The sequence below is a fragment of the Haemorhous mexicanus genome, chromosome 7 (assembly GCF_027477595.1).
Source record: "Haemorhous mexicanus isolate bHaeMex1 chromosome 7, bHaeMex1.pri, whole genome shotgun sequence".
Classification (NCBI taxonomy): domain Eukaryota; kingdom Metazoa; phylum Chordata; class Aves; order Passeriformes; family Fringillidae; genus Haemorhous; species Haemorhous mexicanus.
Genome location: NC_082347.1, coordinates 25,018,300 through 25,040,533, shown reverse-complemented (window position 1 = coordinate 25,040,533; position 22,234 = coordinate 25,018,300). Strand labels below are relative to the sequence as shown.

General features: G+C 41.8%; 1 protein-coding gene across 1 annotated transcript in view; it reads left to right on the top strand.

Annotated features, from left to right (window-relative positions):
• Nucleotides 1–1,397: 1,397 nt before the first annotated feature.
• Nucleotides 1,398–22,234, top strand: part of VSTM4 (V-set and transmembrane domain containing 4) — a 31,939-nt gene continuing 11,102 nt past the window's right edge. Inside the window, exons 1-7 of the mRNA XM_059851541.1 lie at nucleotides 1,398–1,533; nucleotides 6,760–7,158; nucleotides 10,677–10,745; nucleotides 11,581–11,688; nucleotides 14,219–14,252; nucleotides 19,179–19,291; nucleotides 20,119–20,180. Of these exons, the coding sequence (XP_059707524.1) occupies nucleotides 1,479–1,533; nucleotides 6,760–7,158; nucleotides 10,677–10,745; nucleotides 11,581–11,688; nucleotides 14,219–14,252; nucleotides 19,179–19,291; nucleotides 20,119–20,180 (840 nt within the window). The 5' untranslated portion in view covers nucleotides 1,398–1,478. The remainder of the gene's footprint in view (nucleotides 1,534–6,759; nucleotides 7,159–10,676; nucleotides 10,746–11,580; nucleotides 11,689–14,218; nucleotides 14,253–19,178; nucleotides 19,292–20,118; nucleotides 20,181–22,234) is intronic.

The following is a 22,234-nucleotide window of genomic DNA, read 5'->3' as shown; positions in this document are numbered from 1 at the left end:
TGTTTTTGAATTAGCTTATCTCTCTGACAGGATTTCCCTTTGCTATGTTAAAAGAAGAGATTTGAATCTACAAATTTTAATTACCTCCCCAGGCAGTATAAATTTTAAAAATTGCTTCTACTTCCTCAAGTCTGATGATTGCTCTGTGCATAAGCCAGACCTGTCACTCTCTTGTGAGAAGTGTTTGCTGTATAGACACCAGAAGTCTCTTCCTGGAGGAAACAAATTACAAGATTTTAAAGGCAGTTTTCAGTCTCATAAGGATCAGATTTAGCACACGCTAAATTATCTGTGATGTTTAAAAGCAGACATGTATGATCCTGTCTAAGCGATTATGAGGAGAGGGGTGGAGTAGCTAAATCCGTACTAATTGCCCTATCCAGGGAAGCAGGAATGCCAATGTGTTTGTACCATCCATACTTCATGCAAGCTGAATATATAACCCATCATACCTGCTGGCAGAAGTATTAAATCCATATCTGGGGAGATTTGTAGGCTTTCAAGTGATAAACACTTCAAAAGGAGCACAGGGAAGAGGCAGGAATGGACTGCAGGGTGCCAACTTCCCTTGTCCATTCTGGCCGAGCACTGTACCATTTGTGAAAACAAGGACATTAACCTTAGGGTGATGCACCTGAAGCTACTATATCATTTAATTATCAGGATAGTTTTAGAGAGTTTGATTGTCAGTGATCAGTAGGTGCTGTCACAGCAGAGGGCAAACACCAGAGCACAGTATGCAATGTCCTGGCACAGGTGTCCTAAATGCCTACAGTGTTCATCCCCATGCCTGCTGATGGGCTACTCCTGCCTGCCTGGCCTCCTCTTCCCCAGGCTGCCACCACCTGAACCCATGGAATGGGAGATAATGTTAACTAGAACTGCCAGGGAGTAGTGGTCCTGCTCCAGCTATGGAATGGGATGAGGGGAATGGGCACGAGGGCCTGCAAAATTGCCAACACATCCAGGAAACCCGAGAGGATGCCTAATACAGCCTTCCCCATCCCAGCAATCTACCCCAGAGCCTCCAGCTGCCGGGCAGCCTCACCTGCTCGTACAGAGGTTTTCTGTACTCAGGGAGGGAGGGAGTTTCTCAATTCCCCTCGACACACATCCGTGTCCTTTGGGCAAGGGGGTGTGTGTGTGTGTGCAGAGGATCGCGGAGGCTAGAGATGGAGCATCCCGGTCTAGCCCTGATGCCACCCTAGCAGACGTGGTGTGGATAGAAACGACAGGGAAAGGGGGCGAGAAAAAGCGGAGAGTTGAAGGGGGCAGGACTGTGGGAAGCGCAAAGGAGTAGGGAGGGAAGGAAGCGCGAAAAAAAAAAAAAAAAGAAAAAAAAAGGAGGAGAAAGGGGAGGAGATGAAAAGCAAGGGGAGAAGGGAGGACCGGGCGGGGAGGAGGCGAGAGGCCGGGGAGGAGAGGAGGGAGGCAGCTCGGCAGAGGGGGACGGGACGGGACCCGGCGCCCCGCGGGCCATGCGCCTCCTGGCTACGGCGCTGGCCGCCCTGCTGGCCACGGCCTCGGCCCCAGGTAAGCGCCCAGCGGGACCCGACCCCTCCCCCGGCCCCGCGGGACCCCGGCCCGCCTCGGGCAGCCCCCGCCCAGCGCGGAGCCGGCCCGGGTCCCGCAGCGGGCGGGGCGGCGGCAGCGGGACGGGCGGGGGGCCAGAGCTGGGGGTCCCCGGCCCGGGGCCCCTCCGCCCGCCCGCTCCCTACCCCGCTCCGCTGCCGCTTCCCCGGGCTCCGGCAGCAGCGCTTCTTCGCAGCGATCGGATCCTGTTTAGAAAAGAAAGCCCTCTCCATGCAAGTTCATGGAAATTTGCCCTCGGCCGTCTTCTCTGCCAGGCAAAGCCGAAGCAAAGGGAGATTGGCGTTGTTTTTTTCCACAGGTGCCCTGATCCTGTTGGCATCAGGTGGAAATGGAACCTGTAGGTCACTTGTAAAAAGCGCCCTCCCTTTAAGACCCTTTATTCCTCTAAAAACAAAGGTATATTGGACAGCGTTGTGTGTCCTGAAGCTGCAGAACAGACACAGAAGCTGGAGTGGAACTTCCAGGTGCAGTGAGCTTAGAGGGGTGGGAAGCCTTGCTCGTTCAAGGCTAATGAAAGACTTGAATTTGAACTCCGCTGCAGAAGGGCAGGAGATGGTGGAGGCAGAGGTTTGGTTCAAGTTCATCTTTAGTCAATGCAGAAGCTCTCTCTGAGGGGGAGCTTCTGACTTGTGAAACTTGCTGACAGATCTGTTCAACTGAAAACGGCTGGTTGTTCTTTGGTGCTCTTGCAAGCCAGCTCCTAATTATTTTCATTTAAACAAAGAGCTTTGCTGCTTCTTGGCTCATCTTCTCTTTTTAATTGTAAAGAAATCAAACAAAAGCAGGCTTTGACAGTAGCATAGCTTCACTGAACAAACTACAGCACAGATAAAAGCCATCCCATATGCTTCTGGTCATGCAAAGCTGAGATCAGAAGGTAACCACCTCCAGTCCCCAGCTATCAGTCCTTGCAGCACTGGAGGCTGGGTGGCAGATTCTGCCCATCGTCTCCATGGAGGAAGAGAGAGAGGCCTGTATACAGCACTAAACCTGGACAGTGAGCAGCTGTGCATGGGAACAGCTCCACTCCTATCTCAACTGGAGTAACTGGGGTTCTCCCACAAAACCACAGCCATGCTGAAACTGCTGATCACATGTAAGACCCAGTGGCCACTGTCAGTCCTCTAGCACTGTTCCAGCACAGACAGAGGGGAGAGGCCCTGACATAAACAAGTTTCTGGGTGCTAGAAGTATAGTTTGGTACTCCTGACACGGCTGTTAAAGTGTTTTCTGTGTAATATGGCAGACAGCAAAGTCCAAATCTAGCTAATTCTTGGACTTGAGCTGGTGTAAGATGAAGTGGACTATTTTCAAAGTGGGATTTTTTAAAACAGAGCTTAGGCAGCAGTCACCTTTCCTGAGTCCGCACAGGCTACTGAGACATGCTGGTGGAACATACCAGAGAAGCAAACAGGTAAAATGTTAGGATGGGAGCAACTAAGCAAGCTCATTGCAAAAAGGAGAGCAGTTTGATGGTTAAGCACACTGCAGAGAAAGCCTCTGGCTCTCTCTCCTCCCTATTCTATAAATAATTTCCCTTTCCAAGCAGAAATGAGACTGAAACTCTTGCGGTGAGCTCCACCTGAACAGCTACATCGTACTATACTGGGAAGGCAGAAGAAGATAAACAGTGATTCCCCACTTGAAACAGCAATCTGCAGTCTAGAAATTCAGTGCTATGTTTGCACACAAGCCTGCTCTTAAGTTGTGAAGCTTCCTGCTCTTGGCAAGGAGCCCATTACAAGGGTAAACCTCATGTTGGGGCTGACCAATGCCTGCTAAAGACAGGAGGAACATGTCCACTAGTGTCTGAGAGCCTTGAATGAGGGTTTTGCTTTCCACATAGGAGGTAAATGAACTCTTTCCTTCAAAATCCACTGCTCCTCCTCCAGTGGCAGTAGGAGGATAAAGTCAAATGGATGCTGTTTTTCTGCTTTATATAAAGCATCACCTGACCCTGTTCCACATGAGCTGATACCATGATAAAAGCAGCTTGAGATTTCCAAAACTCTTCCCGTTGCTGTACTTGTGCAGCTGCACCAATGGGAGCCACGGAAGGAAACAAGGAGATAGGTTCTCACTGATCAGAAACATGAAGGTTGCGAAATTTGATATGAACTTATGACAAGGCATGTCCCCAAAGGAAAAGTAGGAGCATTAGGTATAAAATACCAATGTTTGTAAGAGTGTAAACAGCTAGAAAGGGACCAGAATCTCAATGTACAATGCTGCTTTATTTTCTCACAAAGGTGTCCATCATCACCATATCTGACTTCCTCTGAATTCTCTCTTGGGTACTTCTTGGCACTATGTTCTGCCTAGTTTGGAATTAAGCAATGATTTCTTTTTATTTTTGCCTTTTATTTTGGGACTCTGTTTCACAATTACTCCTAGCCAGCTTTTTCAAAAAAGAAATTCACATGTCAGGAAAATGACATAATTGTTTTTCTTTACAGTTTTCATGACATGTTCATAATTTCAGTAGAAAAAAGCTCTGTGTTTTTCATTTACCCAAACCATGATTTTATAAATGATTTATTAAATATTTATTGTTGAAGTACATTTGAGGATGTCAAAAAGTGTTGAAAATCTCAAAGTTATTCTTTATTTACTAAGCAGCACAATCTTCAAATTAAATCTTATTTTGATAGGAGAGGCAGCCATTTACTGGCTTTCCTTCTGCTGGTAAAGTACCAAGGTTGGTAAGTCCAGAGAATAACTACTGAAGTTTCATGCCTGGAGAGCTTTTGGTGGGATTCAGCCTGAATTTTAAATTTCAACATCCTTTCAACTTTTATGCTTTCTACAATCCAAAATAACCTCTTGCTTTGGCATTTACGTGAGTTGCAGACACAAACATAATGCACTAATAATTTTACCAATAACCTCTTCCATGCTTAGCTGTAGTTTCTTCAATATTTTTTTAAAAAAACCAAAACAGTTCTTTATACAAAATATTTTCTCCTTCATAACATAAAAGTAATGTCTACTTGGAATAAAGATGGCATTCAGTAGAGACTTTGATGGAAGAGGCACAAAATAATTATCATACTATTAATTTTCGGAATTCTTCTCAAACAGTTGCAATGCAACTTCTTTAATTTAGTGGATTTACTGTATGTAAGGTGATATAATTCACCACATCATTTCACTGCTTCACTGGGACTATGAAACCAGTGTCTCTGTCTCCAAAACTCTTTCAGAAATAGAATGGAAATACTTTACTTGCTTATTTTGAAGATAAATATATGTTTGTGTTTCAGGAGCTGATGTCAGACAATAGTCTCTGCCAAAACACTCATCCCCTTTGTTAAAATGTTCCTTGCCGATGTGCTAGAAGAGTGTCCAGAAATGAAAAAATCATTTTCCCAGAGTTGCAATTCTCATTGGTATTTCAGTTCAGTACAGTACAATATTCACATAACAGGAAGTTCACAGTTTAGAGGACATTTCATGCTTTGCAGAGTGCATTGCAGGGAGTGCTTGCTCACTGCTGGAATATGGCTCTCTCTCTTGTGGATGCCCTCAGACCAGTAGATTACCCATCACAAGTCATTTAGGGAACACACTGCCACAATACAGCACTGGTCAGAAATAGATCAATCTCTGATATGACTAATCAGGACTTTCTTAATGTTCATTAGGAAGGAAATAAAATGAGTGTTGATTCCCATGCCTCAGACAATCAGTCCAGTATAAATCAGTTATGTCAGGAAAGGGAAAACTTCCTCTATTTAACAGCTATGGACACTTTTTTCAGCCTTCACCTATACTGGCTGTTATTAGAAGTAAAGCAGAGAGACAAAGAACTGGTATAAGTGATGGTTCAGGATGAAAAACATTAAAGACAAGAATCAGAAATTAATGAAACAATGTAATAATAATTTGTCCCGATATGATCTCATGTCACATTTTGTCATGCAAATACTGTCAGATTAACTTAAATTTGTAGTCAGAAAAACGAGTCTGATGAATTTAACCCAGGTTTGAGATGACCATTTGATTATGACAAGGAGAACGTTTCTTAAAACAGAGGGCATGGGGAACTGTAGGATATAGAGAATTCAGTGGTCTTCCAGTGATAATCTAAGGAACAGTATGATGTAAGGTCTGCACAAATGATGTCTAAAAGAAGTAGTCAGAAGTGTGCACTTTGAAGTGCTGACCTTATCAAATCAGCATAAGAGGACAGCACATAGGAAAAACTAGGATGGGGTAACAGAAGTGGAGCAGAAGTTAGTACAGCAAAGTCACATACTTGAGGATTAGTAAGAATTTCCTTGATAGAGGATTAGTAAGAATTTATTTTCTTTGATTTCTTTGCTGGTGACTGAACTGCAAATGACAAAGAAGGGAAAACACCCAAGTGTGCTATTTATTTGTCACCTGACATATGAATGTATCATGAAAAAGAAGATAATTCTGGGATATACCAGGCAAGGTATATCCCAGTCAAATCTGAGAAGTACTGTGAGTATTCCACCAGACACTGGAGAACTTCCTTCCAGACACTGCCTGTAACTGCAGTCAATTACATTAAAAAAAAAAATTACAATCAAGCCCAAAATTTAAACTGTAACCAATGCAGAGAAGGGCTGTAAGGGTGAATAGGGAAGACACTACTTTACTAGAGGAGACTAACAGAGCTTGTCTTCTTTAGCTCAACAAAGCAAAGGCTGAGGCCAGATAATTGCTTTGAATATGGACTCAGGAAGTAAGCTCTAGAGAAGAAAACTCTATTTTAAGCTTAAAGCTGGCACAGGAGCAAATGAGCATAAACTGGTTATTGAAAGCATTTAGCCTGGAAGTCCTAAGAAAGATGCAAGCTGTCAGAAGAGCTGGTCACAAAGCAGTTTCCAAAACTGTTAAAAGACTGATAAAAAATTATGTAAAGTTGGTCCTGTGACAGTAGCAAGGTCTCCATGTCAGCTCTAGGTTATTGATTAGTGACAGAAAAAATGCTGGGGCAGACTCACTGAAGGAGGGCCCCCTGCCATCCTTAACATTCACAGAGAGGCAGGTGATGTCAGGTTCTACAAGGTCATTAAATTACTGCACACTAAGCAGGTGCCATCAGTTTACCTGCTGTGGGCTTGCATACTGGGACAGATTTTGGTGCTGTTGTGCCAGGATGGAGGATTCTCACCATCTTTTCTTTCTTTACAGATGTTTGTGAGGCTTTAAATGTGACGGTCTCTCCTGGACCAACGGTGCAATACTCCGAGGGGGATAATGCTACCCTTTACTGCCACATTTCTCAAAAAAGGAGGACAGACAATTTGCTGGCTGTGCGGTGGGTCTTCGCTGCATCACCTGCCCAGGAGCACCTCATGATCAAAATGACAAAGTTTGGGTCTGTCCAGTATTATGGAAATTATACTCATCATTTTCACAAGCAAAGACTTCATCTTCTTAAAGAGAAACATGGAACTATGTACAAATTTCTTATTTTAAGCCTCCAGCAAACAGACCAAGGACAGTATATATGCAAAGTACAGGAAATTGGCAAACACAGAAATAAGTGGACAGCATGGTCAAATGGTACAGCAGCTACTGAAATAAGAGGTGAGAGATTACTGATTTCAAGTCTATAATTTCTTCTTGTCCTGTGATCCCATATGTTTTTTCTTGTAAATTCACCCATAAGACATTTGAATTTAGATTATTTTTGAGTGTAATCCGTGGATAGAAAAAGAAAACCTAATACTCAACTTAATGTTTTGCCTCTCTCTTAGTGTTTCCCTTGGTCTTAGTTCTAGCCTAGCAGCAGTTGGTAAGTAGCACTTGTACTATCACTTCAGTACTATTGTTTATACCACTTGCAGCCAGAAAGCAGAGCCAGAAAAGCAATGGCCAGCTTGCTGGTATTGAACTTTGGATAAAATGACCAGCAACAAGTGGCAGATGTGAACCAAGTTGAAAATAAGCCATCCCTTTGGGATGGATTAGCTCAAATCTCAAGTCACCACACTCACACTTTCAGAGATGGGTGAAGTTGGATTTTGAGAACAGACTCCTTTGAAGAGGTGGTTTTGTTTAGCAGCTATGCCATCAGTGCGAGCTGCCAAACTACCCCTCTGCTTGTGTCTCTATAAACAGGAAAGTTGGTATCTCACAGGGACAGCTTTAAACATAATGCCAGAAAGCAGTGTCACGTGTTTTCTCAGTCACTGAACAATGTAAGTTCCTAAATGCCTGTAGTAGAAGCATATGGATTTGTCAGGAGTTCTTGGAGATGGAATGGCATATTCCAAGTAAGTTGCTTTTATAGCTTTTCATAGCTAAACTATGGAGTTCAGATCAATGCAACTATTGAAAAAAAGGAAATCCATAATTTTTCAGTCCAGTTCTTAAATAATATTTCTACCCAGATTTCTAGTATGAGTCTATATGAATATATAATCATAATAGGGATTTGAGACCTCATGACTTCATCATTTTCACACTGCTCAGCTGAGTAGGAAACCTGAGACAAGAGAGGAAGGCTGGCCAGCCTGCAGAGAGTTTTTGACACCCTGTGGGGATCTGAGGCAAACACCACAACTACCCTGGCCCTTTAAAAGCATATTTATTCTAACTCTAAATCTAGATTAAAGATACCAAAAGATATCTGAAATATTGCATGTCTTTAAATGCCATAGCAACTGTTTTACCACTTAAAGCCTCTTGACTGGAAACACAGGACCACCTTTGCTAGCATTTGGTTAATGCACCCTGAGTGCACAGTACTTGCTGTGCTTAAGAGGGAAGGTAGCTCTTTTCCAAGTACTGATAAAGTTTCCAGTTTTCCCAACAGTAACACTTGGGCTTTTCAAAGAAATTTTATTCCAAACACATTTTGTATTTTATATTACGATCAGTTACACTTTTTATTGCAAAGGGATTTACTTATATTACAGTTAGACCCAGGATACAACAAAAGGAGCAATACAAATTGCCCGAAGCATTAGGATGCTTAAGTTGTACTGCTTGTGCTTTATCAAATGAGGTAGCAGTGTTCCACCACATCACAGTTGCTGTGTTGCCTAACATTTTGTTCCAGTAATGCGTCTGCAGTTATGCCCAAATTCAAAATAGTATCTTTATGGTAAAGCACCAGACAAATTTCTTAAAACTTTGCACATCAAGCAGAGGCAGAAATAGAACAGTCCCTTTATTTTCAAAGATTTATTCACACAGAAAGAGGAGGTTACTGTGCAAGACGCAGATTTCTAAGGGGAAAAGAAAAGGACAATTCTGCTTCTTCCAAATGTAACTTGCTCTTGAAGCAAGTTGATGGCTGGATCTGTAGTATCTACTGCTATTAATTTATGTTCAGATTTTGTCATTTGCTAGCAAGTTGGCTTGTGCAAATTTGCACAGGCCATTAATAAGTTGCAAATACATTTTGTCACAACACATAAATTTGTACAAATACACACATTGGACTTACAGAAAAACAATTGAGTTACAGGCTGCAATTCCTTACCGTGTAATGATGACATTTAAATTTTAGTTACATACCTGGCTTCTACTTTAGTGGCAAAATACATTTCTTTGGAAAAGAAGCCTTGTTGTGGAGATGGGGTCCTTTTCTGTTTTCTGTGCAGGAACAGTTTTCTGTTCCTGCACTCGTGTCAACTGCAGCAACTCTGTAGTGTTTTCAGATGGTCCACCTGAAATTTGAACTGTTGCAGTTTGCCCCTTTTAGCGTTGTGAATACAAGACATCAGATAGCATTTATAAGAAGGCTATTGTCAAATCTTGTTAGTAAAACCAAGAGAAATCCATGTGCCAGTGTTGCCAAGAAGTGCCTCCTAATCCAGCCACACAATGTCTTCTAAGATAAGGGCAAAGTTTTCTCCTTCCCCCATATTCTCATTAGAGGCATCTCTTCCTGGGCTAGTGTCATCAATGTCAGCCTAAAACCAAGTCAATTATGGTAGAGTATACACAAAAAACCAAGTTTGTCAGAGACCAAAAAAAACCCCAAAACACCAGAAAAATGGTTCTTCTACTCCCTTCCTATGAGAAAACTCAAAATAATCAGTATTCTTCTTAGAACAGTATTCAGCACCCCAAAAACATCATTTGCAATCAGGCAATCCTTCATGATACTGCGCTTCTCTTAGGAAGAGCAAGACAGGTCCAAATGGTTTATAATCCAAGAGAAGAGACAAACAGGAGGACAAACATAGAAAATTAGGCAGTCCAGCTATAATCCTGCTGGCATGCGCAACAAAAACAAGTAGATGATCACAACAATCTGTCTTGTTGGGAAGCTTATTTATCAGAATTTCCCATAGAAGAAAGTCTCACTTCTTAAATATTAGTTACATGTGGCATTTTCTAACAGTGAAAATGTTGCAAGACACACAAATGCAAGATTATTTTTTTCCCCAAAATTAACAAAAGCCCTTTTCTCAGGGAAGTTATCCTGAAATCCTTGCCAAAAATCTACATATGTGATGCTTTCATGTAACAAATGAGTAATTTGTTACAATATTCAGGATGAGCTTCCCATTGCAACTGAAGAGAAGATTTCATTAGTCCTGAGAGTTGCATATCCCCTGATCTAGCCCCACCCTTCACATCCTTGCAGGGCACTCCTTAATGAATTCCCTTGCCAGTCAGATACTTGTTCTCTAATGATTTGCCACATGAAGTTCTCTTGGAGGTTCAGACCTCCCTGGCAATCTGGAGGACATTACTACATTCCCATTTCATTGCAGTGATTGCTGGAGAAAGAAAAGTCATGGAATTGGCCTAAGAGACATCATCTAATTTGATATCATAAAAAATATCAGCATGCATAAACAATCTGGCTGAGGAGAGCAGAGAGGGTTTAAAACATTTCAGCAATCAGAGCATTTGGATTCTGGTTCTAGGCTGTACAGCTGTTGTGATATTGACAGTCATCCATCCTCCTGAAACAGAGAGGACAATTCTGTGACAATTCTGAACTGTTTCATCAAAAGGCAATTAGATAAAGCAAAATCTTGGGGCACTGAAGCCTAAGACAAAATACATTTACTTCCAGAGGTTCAAACTTTTTATGCCACATGTTTTTCAATTTTTGTCATGTCTTGTTTGATTTTTTTCAGTGATTTCGTCAAAATCTTCTGATCATCCCACTTTCAAGAAAAATCATGAAGCTTGGAAGTTTTTTGAAGGTAAAGATACATCTAACTGCCACTGTGTTTATACATGATCTTAGTTTAGTCCAATGGACAGGACAACTAAAGTGCCCCAAATCAGGACCAACTTTGCTAGTTCCTGTGCAAACCCAGCCTTGCCTGAGAAATCATCCCACAAAGTACAAGAGGTACTGGACAAAAGAGAATGGAAGAGTCCAGCTTCAGTTTCTCATATATCTTTTATGGCCAATGGAAAATAACCACTGGAAATGTTACAACACCTGAATAAAAGCCATGAGGGGAGACTAAGGCTGTAGTTTGAAAAAGAAAAAAATAATCATACAAAAATTTCAAGCCAGTGCTGCCAGCAGAAGAAGCAATTGCAGATTTTCTTCCTTCTTCCCCAGCCACTCAGCACACTTGCACACTTCCCACTGCCACTTTTCTTGTTTTATTGTTTGTTTATTTTTTTCTTTTGTTAAAAAAAAAAAAAAATATATATATATATATATATATATATATATATATATATATATATATATATATATCTGTTTGAGCTGGGAAATAACCCAGCTGAAGTCCTTTTGGGTTTTGAGTTGCTGCTCAAAAAATGTCCAAACCAGTCCTTTGTTTGGTCCTGAAAGTCACAACTCATAAGTGCAATTATGTCTATTTGGATTTATGCCGACTCCAACCAAATTTCAAACTGAGCAGGATACTATAGGAAAGTTTCAAAAGGGTTAAACTACTTCTGAACTGTTACCCTAAATCTATTGGACCAGAGTCTGTTTAGATCTTGTATCTTTTTTCCTGTCCCATGGTCATGAAGCATCAGCTGCAGCACTGACCATCACCTGTGCTTGGGTTTCAGATCTGTACGTGTACGCGGTGTTCGTGTGTTCCATAGGAATCATCAGTGTCCTCCTTTTCACACTTGTCATTCTCTGCCAGTCCCTTCTGAACAAGAGGAGATCCACAGGTGCGTGAAATGCCATTCCTCATGACTGCAAAGCCCTTGCCAAAAAGGGGGGCAGGGGGAGAGGAGAAGAGAATGCAGAGAAAGCAGGAAAAGTAAATATTTCCTTGCCTTGATTGTAATTTTAATTAAAATTAGTAGGAAGAGAAAAATTCTGCCAGCCAAATTAGAACACAGGCATTTTCTTCCCTTTATATAGGGAGGAAATAAAACTAAAGTTGCTTTGGACTTTTCAAAAATCTTCTACCTTTGCACCAACATAAGTTGAAAGTAGTTGGAATTTCTTTCAGAGGAGACCAAGTACTGAATCATTAGGTTGCATTCTGACCAGAAGCTAAAATTTTGCATGAGTCACGTTTCTCCAGACGTGCAGAGGGGTTTCAAAGCAATCTTAATTCTGTTCTATTTTATTCTCCTTTCTTGAGTAGCTGTCAATATTCTTGGGAATTTGAGTGGTTTTATTAACACTATCTCACTTCCGGTATTTTCTGAAACTAAAGCATCATTTCAACATTCAAATCTGTCTTTTCATAATGATATTTCAAGATAAAGGGTTACTGTGTCATTCTTGGCCTCAGAGAGGGTTTCTCAAAGAGGCTGCATCAAAGCAGTGTTGTTGTAAGCAGAAGTGCTATTTCTGATCTGTGGAGTAACCAGTGCAGGCTCTGCTTTCATTTTGGTTTGAAAGTGGTTTATTTGGAGACCTCACACAAGCTGCAGGGATGAGATACCAGCACACCTAGCAGCCACCATGTCAGAGGAGAGTGTAAGGACCACCTCTGAACAGAAGCTTTCAGGAGGAGTCTGGTTAGTGAGTTTCTTTGTTAATGACAGGAGAGGATGATGACTTTGCTGCCTCTGCAGCCTACACAGGTCCCACGAAGGAATGAGTGACTCAGATACACAAGTGAGAAGACATGTAAGCCAGAAATAGATGTATAGAGAAACCCTTGCCTGACCACAAACACATTTCAGACTGTGGCTCCATCTTCCTGGTAGTGCACTTAGCAGAGTAACTCTGATTCTAACTGAACCCAACAACTCTGCTTGCCAAGAGGAAGGAGCAAGATGGTTGTTATTCTTCTTACCCTGTTAAGTGATGACAAAGGTTTTGTGCCAAGGGAGAACCCACACTTGAGTATGTTGGTCATGGTGAGTCACCCTGAAGCCACAAGCACTAGACTGATGTATCCCAGTTTTTCTTGAGCAGACACTGGGTTAAAATTTGCTTGGTTTTGTCAATTTACTGCTGTGAGCATACAAGCAGCTTGAAGGAAAGGTCTAATTACATTGAACCAACACCAGCTAAATATTGAAATAATACAAAATATAGAATAAGGATTTTCAAAAGAGAAAAAGTAGGTTCTTCTGAGCTGCTAAAACCTTTCTTTGCTACCCAAATATCTGAATACTTGCATGCTCAAAAACGTGTCAGTACTGTACATGAGCATTCCCTTACTCCTGAAGGATTTGGCCTACTGCTCTCCTATACATTTAAAAAAGGCCTGACAGGTAGATGGAAGCACTGCCTTGACTGGCTTAAACATTGTCTCTGTATTAGTCCCAGATCCTGGTGGTCTCAGCACCCATTTCCTTAGGACCAAAATGCACCTTCTGGGAGCTGTATAGCTCCCTTAGAATGGGAGAATTTAGCTAAGTCCAAATATGAAAACTTTCCTGTAGAGAGGGGCATGGTCATGTGAGTGCCCTGGTGTCTGCTTTTCATGGCCCTTTAAAGAACAGAGAATGAGAAGGTAGGGGCACATCTGTGTTGCATTCAACTTCACATCATGACCCAAGGATGCACTCTCTCATCCTTTTGAGATATAAATTGGCAGTAGGTTGACCAGAAGAGCCAGAGTCTGTCCTTTAAGAGAAGGACATAGAAGCCACAAAGCCACAAAAGAGCATCTTAACAACCCTGGCTCCTAAAAGGCTGCAGTGGGGGCAGCTGCCCTTGCTCAGGACTACTGACTCAAAGGAATATGAAGAAGGATTTACACAGCTCACACACACAGCTGTCAGAGACAGGATGGTGGCTGGACTGGACCTCTGATCTGATCCCAGAAGGGATCCCTTTATGCCTGTGGCCACAATCTGACTTACATTAGCAACAGCCGTGGCTCCTGTGGGTGAATGGTTTATTTCAGGCTTCTGGAAATAAATACAGCACCACAAGGGAAATAAAAGTCTTCAAAGTAAAATTACTGGCCTGCTGTGTTTTTCCTTAGCAAGCTGTCTTTTGGCTGGGCTGACCATTGGAATGTGTGTTGCCCAGCATTTCCACAGCAAATTTTTGGTATTGTTTAATACATTCCCCTCTCCCAAGGCTTGCTGTGTCTTCTTCAGTCAGACTGCATTTTGAAGCACAATACAATGTATGGTGGCTATGATTAGCTCTCCCGGTGTAACAACCTGGCAACTCCTTCATCTTGGCAACACAGGTCTGTCTGCAGTGCTCATTTGAAACTCATAAACTATGTTGGTGTGAAGCCACATTTCCTTTCTTTTTTTCTTTTCTTTTCTTTAACAGTGAAGCATTACCTGGTGAAATGCCCCCAGAACAGGTAGGAGATTACACATCTCTTTGCTCTACACCAAGGTACCAGTTCTGGATTTGTTTTGTAATGTGTGCTGAAGAACAGGAGTAATGTTTTCAAAATGCTTATGGGAACACAAAGATTTGCAGATCCCTGACTCCTGAATGTGCCTGCTGTGCATGAAAAGGGAGAATCTGCCTAGGCTAGCTGTAGGTCCTGCAGGTGTTCCTGCAGGTGACAAGCCTCTCCTTGATGCTCTGAATTGCTTTCTGAAGAAGCCTACTTTCATTCTGTGTTGGTTTCTAGGGTTCCCCAGAACCTCATGGGATGGTACTGACTTAAACTCTCCGTGCACATAGACCAAATCACAATGTTACCCAGGGAGTCCCACACCCAGGGACAGAGTGGGGTTCAAAAGCAGATTTTCAAGGCCCACAGTCTGTTCCCAGCTGAAGACTCAAAGTGATGGGAAGAATTCTTCTGCTGCAGTGTTAATCACTGTCTCTTTAAATACCATCAGCTGCCAATTTTTTTTTATGGTGTGGCTATAAAGCTGATTTCCATTTTATGATTTTCCTGATATGTATATTGGACTAGAGCTGCAGTAATATATGACAAATATTTTACAAACAAAAAAGATGAAAGAGGGATGTCTCATACCAACACAGAAACACAGCTGTTTCCCAGTTTTCACTGACAGAAACCATGTGTTTCTCGCCTTGCAGTTTAAATCCAGTACCTCTTGGTATCACATACTGTTTCTCACAGTCTCTTTAGACACTGTGGGGTTCAATGCCAAGTATAGCACACCCTAGGTCCTCCAACAGTGTGATTTTTAATGCATTCTCATGGGATTATCATGGTATTCAATCTAACTGGCACTCAGATGGAAGTGAAATCAAAACAAAGCAGCACAGGGTTCAGGAGAGGCCAGTACAACCCAAAACTTCAAAATTATTTATGGACAGATCTTTGTTCTGTGACCTTGACCAGCCATTGCACCGCCCAAAAATTTAGAGACAGCTCAGCAGTTTTCATTTCTTCCTGCATGTTTTCGCTTTCCCCTTTCTTTATTGACTGCTGGGACAAAGTTGGAATTACAGAAAATAAACAAACAAAAAAGAATGAGGAGGGGGAGGAAATTTAAGTGTATTGGTAGGGAACATAAAAAGAGAAGAAAAATGAGACCCAACTGAAAAAATGGAGTCAGAAAAAAACGTACGCTGCAAACTCTGGCTCTCTGGGAATAGATGATGTAGCAGTGATACTGCTGCAAACACTCAACTTAGGGAGAAAACAAGCCAATGTGATTTCTTCATCATAAAACAGATTCTCTAGAAGTGAAAGAAATGCATGGCTCTATATGGATAAAAACATGGTTTCATGTATTTCAGTGTGACAAGTTATGCTAATGAAATCCTCAATCACACAAATGCATGCCTAAAGTGCATTGACTTTGGGGCTTTAAAATTAAATGCCTATGAAAGTGTTACCAGCATCATAATTATGTTTCACACTTGGTACCATTTATTTTCCACCCTCTGTTCAAAACACAAACCATCACTTCTTTGAACTCTTTGCTCTTCACTTGCAAATTCCTTGTCTTGGAACTTAATTCAACACATTAGACTCAAAACCTACTGTCTAAATATCCATTAGGCCAAACTGATTAACTAATTTGCATGAGATTCTTGTCATTTAAAATTACTACTGTGCGAAATTCAGCCTTGATTAGAGAAGCTCAACTCCTACTCCCTTAGTGATATTTCAAACACCGAGTAGAGTCCACTTTCAAAATTACATTAACAGTCTGGTGTCTAAGAAATGTCTGTATTCCCACTGCAGTAATACCTAAGCATCTTAAAATATTTTATGTCTTGACATCAGAATGATGTTTTTGCTTTTGATTGGAATCTAAAGCACAGCAGGCTGAGTGATTTGCTCCAGGTCTCACAAAATGGCTGTGGTAGAAAAGAAAATTAAATCCAGATTTCCGGAGTATAACAAAGCAAATGTTTAGGTTTTGGTTTGCTACTTGACCAATAACAAATTAAGGAAAAAAAATAGTTGACCAAAACCCATTTCTTTACCACATTTTAAAAATAACTACCTAACTAAAACAGTACAGTTATTTTTAGTTTTCCAAACCACCTAATTCCATTTTCTGGTATTTTCTTTAAATACCCTTCTTCATATTATTTTCCTTGTTATTGGATCATTTTGCCAGTGTTCAGATCCAGAAACCCCCAGGAGGTGAAGCTTTGAAAGCAGGAACATTTTTTTCTGTCTTTCATATTTGTTTTGGCCTGAACTCTCTAGTCCTTCAGTTGCTGCTCTTCTGGAGATAAGTAATTGGAGGTAAATGAAGTGTTTGCCTCAGAAAGCTGTCCTTCTCAACACCTTGGTTCCACAGTGCCAGTCTCACATTACAGGAGCACTTTCTGCCACACAGAACCAGAAACAAGAATCCAGATATCCCTGGCACCTTTTCACACAGCTCTCCTACCTGGAAAATATCCAAGTAACTCCCAGTTCACTCAAGTGAATTTTTTGTCACCCCCCTGCAGACCTTTGACAAGAGAAAATAGCTGACTGAGATGGCAACAGGAAGAGTTCCACATCCTAGACTCTGATAAGGACAGCAAAGCCAAAATTCAGTAGGTCTGGCAACAGCCCTGACCTTCATGGCAACTGCTGCCCCATTCCATGACTATTACACACCTTCCACAGGCTACTTCCCCAAACACCTATATTATTCTTGCTGTCTAAAAACTCATTAGATCCTTCAAGAAATGCACAACGTGACACCATTGAAATAGAAGCCCGGGGGCTGAAGAAGGAGCTGGAGATAAAAAACTAACTTTCCTTTTAGGCACAGAACATGACAAGCTCACAAAGAGGCAGTGTTTCAGGGCCAAGGAGTCTTTTCTGAGCCTCCTTGTTTGGTTTGAGGAGCTCAGCTCTGAGACAGCAAGTATAGTTATTGTATCTCCCAGAATTAGTTAACCCTCTGTGGCCCTGGCATTCAAAAGAAATCTGCAAGTCTCAAATACATTTCTTTGTAGCTTCACTTTTCCTGGCAAAGCAGGAATAATAACTAATGCAATCAATTGACACTAAGCTTTTTCATATATTGTGCCTAAAGAAGCTATGACATAACAACAGCATCTTTAGGCTACTCATCTGCCTTAATGACCTTGGATTATTAAAACAAAAAACATTAAAAAAAAAATTCCCATCTCCTTTTTGGTAGTCTTTCTTCTTGGTAGTTTGCTGTTTGTACAAAGAAGCCAGGCAGAACAATTTCATTTTCTGCTGGTTTTAAACCATTTCGTCTTGATTTTAGTATAGAAACAGATGGTTGTTGTGGGATAGGTTCATGGTAGAGCAGGAAGACTTAGAAATAGTTTCAGTCCAGCCCTCAGTTTATATAAAATGTGATTTATTTGTAAATCATGAATGTATTTTATTTTTTAAACACTTTTTAGAAAGTTTGGCAGCAAACCTATGTTTTTGACTGAGTACATGAAGTAGAACTCAGGAATACCAGCAAACCAGAGTCTTTTTGCAATCCACACAAGTGTAAATTCAGAGTGATTTTACCAGTGGTAGTGACATTCATTTGAATTTACAACTGTGTAAAATGTGTCTGTAATTTTGCTGTTCTTGTGTGGGCAATAGCTGAGACATCTCAACTTTCATTAAGTCTTTTGCCCTGAATATTTTATCCTATTAATATAAAGCATATTTTATTCTATTAATATAAAGATAATGTTTCATTATGCAAAAGAATCTGGAGAGGAACAGGAGCTTGGGACAAATGATTTAAGATTCAGTGAAATAAGTGCTATCAGTGTCACAGCTATGGAGACCCTGGTTGTGTTCCATGGCATGGTGGAACTCACAGCTCAGAAGAGAGAGGTCCCTGTTGAAGCCCAACCATACTGCCCTAACCTTCCCCAGAGTGAGCCCAGGGGCAGCTGCAGCTGAGCAGCCACTGCTTACCAAGTCACCTCCATCACTGCAGTCATCATAACTGAATGGTTTACACTCTCCCCACACCCCAGCTGTGAGTTGAGATTCCTTTCATTACCACTTAAGCCAGGACAGCTTTGTTCCCCTTTGGCTGCAAGCAGGGAGCCCCTGCAGAGTCAGTTCCCACAGCTCAGTGACCCACAGTGACAGCCACTGCAACCTGACTGCAGATCCAAGCCTCAATACCCAAAGCAGGATTTTTGATCTCAGCCTTTGGGAGGTGATAAGGGTAAAAAATCCATCAGAAAGGAGTCTGTTTACAGTATGACTTGTATTCTTCCCTCATAGCTAAGAGCACCTTTTCAGCACAGGTGTACTGGGGAATGCCTGAGTTGGGGAGTGGAGCAGAGCTTCTTGTTTTATACTCCCTGGGCACACCGGCCCCCTTGAAGAAGCCAGATTTTGCAGATGTGGGGTTTTGAGCTGCTTGAACACATGCTGCATGCTCTCCTAGTCCCTCAGCCAGTCTTAGCCCAAAATCTGCATTGAAGGTTTTGCTTTTCCATACACTTCCCATGGGATCTAATGCAACTCTTGTAATCTGTCTGAGCCTCTGACCCTCGAGGGCAGGTGGGCAGAGGTTCACTCTGGGTGCAGCAGTGGGGTCATACTTGCTCTTAAGGAATAGGTGCTATGAAATGGGTCTTGTTTAAACCTGACAGTTTGCATTTGCTATGCCAGGATGAGTGAGACTCGTTGAGTTTCTCAGCTATACTATATGGCTGAAAAAATGCAAAACCCAGAGTATTTCCAACACCCATAAGAGGTTTTTCATTTAATACCCAGATCACATTCCAGGTTGTTGGGAATGGGCTCCCACAAGTGGAAGGTGATGTGTTTGCATGAATTCACAGGGACAAACTTTCTTTCCCTCCATTGCCTTCATTTTCCCCTCACTTTTGGGCCTGTGCTTTGCAGCTCTGGTGAGACAGTTACCAGTGTGACGAGCATGTCTCCTCTACAGCCTAAGAAGGTAAAGAAAAAGAAGGAGAAAGAGAAATTGGAGCAGCCACCAGCCATCCCAGCAAAAGGTATGAAAATAGAGGCACAGAGGTATTTCAAATCCTGAGCACAGCCATGGAGGGACAGCAGAGTGTTGGATGACAGGAACCCTGCACTTTCCCACTGTCTCTGCCTGTTCTTGCTCCCATCTGGGGGGGAGGAAATGCCCTGTACCTGCTGTGGGACAGGCTGTCACCTCTCTGCAGCTTTAGCCATCCTGAGATGCTACTCAGTGAGTCCAAGCAGGAGGTCTCAGCTCCCACTAACTAGAGGAGAGAGAGGAACCTCTGCAGCAATATTTACCCTGCTCAAAGAGAAGATTAAAGTTAGGCAAGTTGAAATTACTTGTTGAGGGTATTCTGAGGGGAGCCAGCACATTGCACTCTTTAAATCTGTCCATGCAGTTTGACTTGGGAAGTCAAGCAAACTGAGCAGATAAAGACCAGCCCCTTGGGGACTTCATTTTCCAAGAGGATTTGCAGCTCTGGGGTCTCTCTCACTTTCTGAGCAATGCTGCCAGTGCTAAGCCAGTGGGAGAAAAGAGGGAAAGGACCTGAAGATTTGCTGTGGGTTAGGTCACAAATGATCAGTTCCCAGGGGGTAAATTGCTCTAGTGTTTGCATACAAACAGCATGTCCTGCATATCAGATTCTTTAATCTTATGAATTTTTCTGATTCAAAACATTAATTATGTTTCCTCATAAAATACCTGAAATATGGTTAAACTCATATGTAAGTACATTCATTTGCTTCTAATTTGCTATTAATATGTAATTGATAGATTGCTGATATATATACCAAAAATGGCAGTGGATGATAATAAAGTGAAATGATGCCTTAATATTTATTTTTCTAGCTCCAATTGCCAATAATTTCCCAAAGCCCAAGCTCTTGAAACCTCAAAGAAAATTGATCCTGGTGAGTAACTTTCTATGACATAATGTTCTGTGTATTCTTCTCTCTCAATACAAATGCTATAATGTTGCCAGAACTCTAGGTTCAGATATTATTATACAGGTCCTTTTTTTTTTAAATAATAATTTTTCAGATGGTGAATTATCTTGGTTCTTTTCATTTTGAGCATTATGTTACACTGGATTATGTTTTCCAGATTTCCAACAGTTGTCATGTCTACAAACTTGGGCTGTCCTTAAATGAAACCTGCTATTCATTCTCATGTGCTTCTAGCAGCTGGTGTTTTGGAAAAAAATACCAGTTACTGACAGAATCATAACTGTACTGTTCACTTCTTTTGGGACTTTTCAAGTGAGAAATGAGGAGCCTTATTCTGCACTTCATTGGTGTAAGTCAGAAGTGCAGGAATAAGATGAATATATATAGCTCATACTAAGGAAAAAACCTCCATATGACAGTTTCTCTTGGGATTCTCAAACAAGTTTCTGTTTGGAAAATACCCTTGCAGATGCATGCCAGATGAATCAGATGGATGGTGAGATGTTCCTCTGCTTTTGTGACAAAGCAGTGCCTGGACAAGGTATCCAGTGGTAGTAGAGTGACAGAGTTTTATACCAACTCACTTCAGATGCCTACAGCAGCTGTGGTCTGCTCTGTTCTCTGTGCACGCAATAGAGAGATGAGTTAGAGTTGGAGCCTGATGCTCCTGGTAATTCAGACTGATCTGAGTTGCCTTTTGGGAATCCTTTCTTCCTTTTCTGGCAATAGGGAGATCCCAGAGAGACCAACTTTCTATATTAGGTGAAGGTGGGTAGCTAAAATTATGCCACTGGAATAACTCAAATGACATGTGATGGTTTCACTTTCCAGGTGAGGCTTAGAATTGGGAGCTTTCCCACCAATTGTCAGCAAATAACCTCTACTTTTTACAGCACTGGATACCTGGACATAATGCCAGGTGAATTGAGAGCAGCTCGGCTAATATCTTAGGCAATTTTACTGCTTGGCTATGGAGCTCGTTGTTCCTCTACTGGTCCTGCTGGGATCGCCCCTCAGCCAGACTCTGCTTGTACAGGTCAGGCTGTGGTAGAGGAAGAGGCAGAGTTTTAAAACTCCATGAAAAAGGCCTTATGTTGACATGTGGCAGGCCAAAGCTATGCTAAGAGGACAAAGACCCAGATGAGAGCACTTGGCACCAGGGGTGAGAGCCACCCTTTGCCATGCACCCAGAGCAAATCCCAGCACCTGGGCATGTCAGTAATCAGGCAGTCTTCAGCCCTCTTAGGAAAAGCTTTCACCAGTTAAAACACTCAGATACTTCCTGCAAGTCAATAAAGCACATCAACACACGCTGAACTTGAAGGAAATCTGTTTCCAGATACTTTCTCTTTCTGGAATAATTCCAAGGATAGCCCTCAAATAGCTGTTGCTCTTCCCTTCCTGCTACGCAACACCAGTCAAGGTCCAAACACTTTGGAGGTGAGCAGGAGTAAAGCCTTTCCAAACAATGAAATCAGCTTTGTCTCCCCTAGCACAACTGGGGGTCCACACTCTGCAAGCAGACAGCAAACTCTGTCTCAATGCCTTGCTGTTGGCCTTCAGCAGGCAGCTGTTCCCATGTGTTGCTCTCTTCCCTTTCCTGTTTCACCTCAGAGTGCACCTGGAGAGATGCAGCAGCCCCCAGGCAGTACACAATCTATGGGCACGAGTCAGTTTGTAGTTAAAAAGGGATGCAACAAATATGGACTCACCTAGCAATAAAGTGCATTAAGGGACAAAGTAAACAAAACCAAAATCAGTCTGTAAGGCACATCCAGAAGCTGAGCAGGGCACTTCCCAGAGCAGTTTCCCCAAGTCTGTTCCTCTTGCCTCTTTTTACAACACAGTTGTCTTAGTTTTTGTATTCTCAGGAAAAAATAATCCGTACTTTTTTTTCAGTGAGGAAAATGAAACTAATTGAAGTTAAAGAAGATAAAAAGTACAGAAAATACAGAGAAAAAGACATAAAATACATCTAAATGAGACTCTTTTTAATTTTAGTAAACTTGTCTCCCCAT